Source organism: Athene cunicularia, assembly GCF_003259725.1.
Source record: "Athene cunicularia isolate RWA chromosome Z unlocalized genomic scaffold, athCun1 chrZ_part2, whole genome shotgun sequence".
In the NCBI taxonomy this organism is placed as follows: Eukaryota; Metazoa; Chordata; class Aves; order Strigiformes; family Strigidae; genus Athene; species Athene cunicularia.
The window spans coordinates 3,634,889-3,639,408 of record NW_020799143.1 but is presented as its reverse complement, the minus strand read 5'-3'; the positions used below and the strand labels follow the sequence as shown (position 1 = coordinate 3,639,408).

The following is a 4,520-nucleotide window of genomic DNA, read 5'->3' as shown; positions in this document are numbered from 1 at the left end:
GGGGGGGGGGGCGCGCGGTGGCAGGATGGAAAATGGAAACTAACATATAAGAAGACATTCTGGGGGAGAATTCTTTCTGGTCATGAAATCCTGGGCCTTACCTGATACATCCCAGTGCCATCCTGGCACATGTGCCTGCCCTGTGTGTAAAACCTTCATGGATGCCCTCCTCAGAGAAGGTCTCCCTCTCAGACTTTTTGTTGATGTCTGGCTTGAGACTTCCTGCCAGGGACTTATTTTCTACACAAAGTTGTCACCTTAATCTTAATCAGAAGTAATCAGCAGCTTTTTTAATTATTGAAGACTCTTCTGTCCCTATCCTGTCTTCTACTGGTGGCCCAGCAGACACCACTTCATTTGCTTGTTCACCACAGACCCCATTTTCCCAACCACCATTGTTTATGCTGCTCTGCTCTTGGCTGTTTCCAGGGAAATCAGACTTTCCTTGGGCTTTCCTGGGATCAGGAAGGTTGCCCCATGTGTAGGACAGGCCATGCTGCTGGCTGCAACAGGCAACTGCTTTTCGGGCATGTGTATTTCCAGTTCTTTATACACACCTGTCATAATTACAGCCATGATGTGCTGCTTGTTTTTTGTCTGATGTGAAAAATAATTAAGGGCAATTGATGTCACCGAGTCTCCACAAACAGACAAGCAACAGATATCAAAATGTAATCAAACATGTTCCAGTTTGTTAAAACATTCTCTTGTACGGGACCATATTGGAGACCTGTTGGTGTCCTGATGAACACTCCTAATCCACATGTTACAGAGAATCTTTTGGCTATGATGGCCATTTGTTTCCTTGGACAGTATTACAGCTGTTCAGGAAATAAAACACACTACAATGAGAGGTGCTGAATGGGAATACTGGCTCCCCAGAGGTGCATACCAACAACAGGGTGCAAGCGAGCCAGGATGGACTCACAGGCTATCTATCAGCTGTAGCTCCCCTTATTAGCCCTCCCCCGTTGTGTGGTAAAGGTGTTATCTTAAGCTCCAGTGGAAGTAAAGTTAAAGTAGGTGGTTTACCTCACTGTGGGATAGAAGATGTTTTGCAGCTAACCCAGGGTATCTCACAGTCACTGCATCTTCTTGTGAAGCCTGGGCTCAAAAATCAGTACTAGTTGTGGAATATTAGAGGTCTTTAACTTAGAAATCTCTAAATGGTTTGAGATTTACCCACACAGTAGAAATTGAGATGCATCAACTGGAGCCCTTCAGTGAATGGGAGCCATTGGCTGAACCTTTTCAATGCAGTGTCCCCTTCTGGATCCAAAATACACTTAATTGATATTGATTCTCTTGATGGGCTTGCAAATCCATCCTGCCTCAGGGAAAGGATATGGCCAAGCTGAGGTTTGAGGTAGGTGTATAATGTGGGTTATAAAGCCTGCAGCAAAACACTCTCCCTTGGATTAGAGAAGCTGTCGAGCTTTTATTTATGCTTTTAGCTCCCTGTCACATTAGTTGTACCTGGAGCCTTTGGATAGCCCCTGACTTATTAATCAGCAAGACTCTCTCCCTTTCCCTTTCTGTATTACCTACCAAAGCTGTCTGCCACTGCATGCTGTCTTTTGTCTATTGAGTGTCTCATGATCAATTAAGTGTTGTTAGTGCTTCATACCATATTCAAAAGCAGCACTTCAGTTCTCACTAAAGCTGTATATGACTTGCATGTTGTAAGACCCACATAGAAGGACTCCAAAGGGCCAAACTAGGCTGTCATTAAATTGTAGAATCAGAGAAACATTCAGGTTGGAAAGGACCCTTGGGATCATTGAGTCCAACCATCATCCCTACTCTGCAAAGTTCTCCTCTACACCATATCCCCCAACATCTCATCTAAATGACCCTTAAACACATCCAGGGATGGTGACTCCACCCCCTCCCTGGGCAGCCTGTCTGACCACTCTTTCTCTGAAATATTTTTTCCTAATATCCACTCTGAACCTCCCCTGTTGTAGTTTAAAGCCATTGCCTCTTGTTCTGTCACTAATTACCTGTGAGAAGAGACCAGCACCAACCTCTCTACAATGTCCTTCCAGGTAGCTGTAGAGAGTGATAAGGTCTCCCCTCAGCCTTCTCCTTCTCAAACTAAACAATCCCAGCTCCTTCAATCACCCCTCATAGGATTTGTTCTCCAGGCCCTTCACCAGCTTCGTTGCCCTCCTCTGCACTCGCTCCAGCACCTCGATATCTCTCTCGTACTGAGGTGCCCAAAGCTGGACACAACACTCCTGGTGTGGCCTCACCAGTGCAGAGTACAGGGGGACTGTCACCTCCCCACTTCTGCTGGTCACACTGTTTCTGACACAAGCCAGGATGCCGTTGGCTTTCTTGGCCACCCGGGCACACTTCTGGCTCATGTTCAGCTGCTTGTCAATTAGAACCCTGAGAGCCTTTCACTTTATGAATGATACACGTAACACACAAATGGTCCTTATTCTTCAGGTTTTTGTGTAGAAGCATCACTAGTCTGGCTGGGGTTTTGGTCTCTGTGGCTTGCCTAGTTCATCTTGAGTTAGCACTGTTTTCCCTTCTGAGAATGGCCTAATGACCAGCACATTCTTTTATTTCTTTAGCGGTGCCTCCCAAATTGAAGGAAATGAAAAACCAAGAGGCTGCTGTGGGTCAGAAGCTAGTGCTAAGGTGTGAAACCACTTCAGAGTACCCTGCACTCAGATTCAAATGGTTAAAGAATGGAAAGGAAATAACAAAAAAAAACAGACCGGAAAATATCAAGATTCCCAAAAAACAAAAGTAAGTATTGAAATGCATGTCACAAGAAGGTCTGGGAGGGATGGGGAAAGTTGTTCACTAGAACACAAGCATTGAGGTTGTTAACTGTGGTATCACAAATCTAAAAGCTGTGTTACAGAGGAAGAAAATTTAAGGAAATAGACACTAACGTATGGATGACGTGGTAATATGGTATAAATATTTCATTAATAGTTTTCTCTTTTCAATTTCTATTTATTTTCTGATGGTCAAAGGCTATCATTTTAACCAGTAAACCTTGGAGACAGGCCATTTTTAAGCTACTGACAAGAACAGAGGTGCCTTATGTTTACTGTCTAAAATCCAAGAACATTTAAAATCATCAAAGCAATGTAGATTTGGAAATACTTTTGAGATTTGCTTTGCAAGCAGTCTAACCCTTAAGAAGGGCTGAATGCTGTCTGCATTATCTTTGAATGCCTTATGCAAGTTTTCAGTAGTCCTTTACCAGAGGCATTCCCGCACATACAGAACAAAGCATGGGTCTAGCAGATGTCATCCTCCTGGCTGGGGGAAACTGTCCCCTGTGACTGATGACCAGTGCCAGAAGATGGTCTTGACTTTTCAGAATTACTCAGGTTGAAAACCAGACATCCTGCCCTCCCTTGCAGTTTCTTGTATCCCTGCCTGGGGCATAAGGTGAAACAAGGCAGGGGGGCAGAGCACCATCACTGCAGCTGCCATGCCATGGTCGCACAGACGGCAAGAAGGAACCTGTGATGTCTCCTTCCAGCATTTGTGAAATGGAGCTGTTCCAGGTGGCAGATAGCCTGGCAAATTGTCTGGACCCATTTGCAGGGCCATATGTCTCCTTCAGAGTTGTATTTTCAGTCTATTCTGTAAAGAAAATGTTCTGGTCAGAGCCTGACCCTCAGCTTCCCCAGCAGCACAGTGAGGCCTGTGAGGGGCAAACAGTATTTTTTCCTCTTAGATTTTGGTTGATGCTGATTGACCAAACTCACAAGAGCCAGGATTTCACCTTTGGCAGCTGGGCTTTGTCAGTTCAGCACTGAATCAGTAACTGCCTTCTGCCAGCTCCCTTCCTCTTTTTTTTTTTTTTTTTTTTTTTTACCACAAACTTTGAGGAGCTGGTAGAAGGGAAACTAGCTAATAACTATTGATTAGAGCATGCATGTGGAATGTGTGAGACTATTTTTCAGGCTGATGTGCCAAAATATGTTTAAAATTCCCCAGAAGATACATAATAAAAAAATTAATATTGGGCATTTTTCTGGAAAATTGAAATCTGAAGTCCTGATTCCCCACCTTAAGTGGGCAGAGTGTAGGCTTTGATTGGGATTTTACACTTCTGTGTGCTACCCCAGCCACAAGGATATCACTCATCTTTGGAATTTCTTTATTATCTGTTTTAAAACAGAAATATCAGTGTGGAACAGAGAAGCCCTTCCATTTAGAGATGTGAAAGTCACTAGATGTAGAGTACAAAAAGGGGAAAGACGAGGGATGTCTGCTGATATAGATTTTCCTTGCCTTTCTTCTTTTAGATTCTAGTCTGGGGACACATCAGTGCCTTGCCAGTTCTTTTGCTGTTCATGTGTGCTTCCAGGACTGAGTAGATGTGAACAGCTTAAGAGGAGATAGATTTTATTTTGATGAAAAATGGGACACGCACATGTTCTAAAGATAGTGGGGGAAAATGCAGTGCAAATGAATGCATAAAACGACATGCAGATTACAGTAAGCAAAGCCACATTTAAAAGATCCCATCACCAATGAAA

General features: G+C 43.7%; 1 protein-coding gene across 6 annotated transcripts in view; it reads left to right on the top strand.

Annotated features, from left to right (window-relative positions):
* Positions 1–4,520, top strand: part of NRG1 (neuregulin 1) — a 497,547-nt gene that overhangs the window by 348,286 nt on the left and 144,741 nt on the right. For all 6 annotated transcript variants that reach the window (XM_026866199.1, XM_026866198.1, XM_026866197.1 and 3 more), the window contains one exon: positions 2,586–2,763. In XM_026866199.1, coding sequence (XP_026722000.1) covers positions 2,586–2,763 — 178 coding nt within the window. The remainder of the gene's footprint in view (positions 1–2,585; positions 2,764–4,520) is intronic.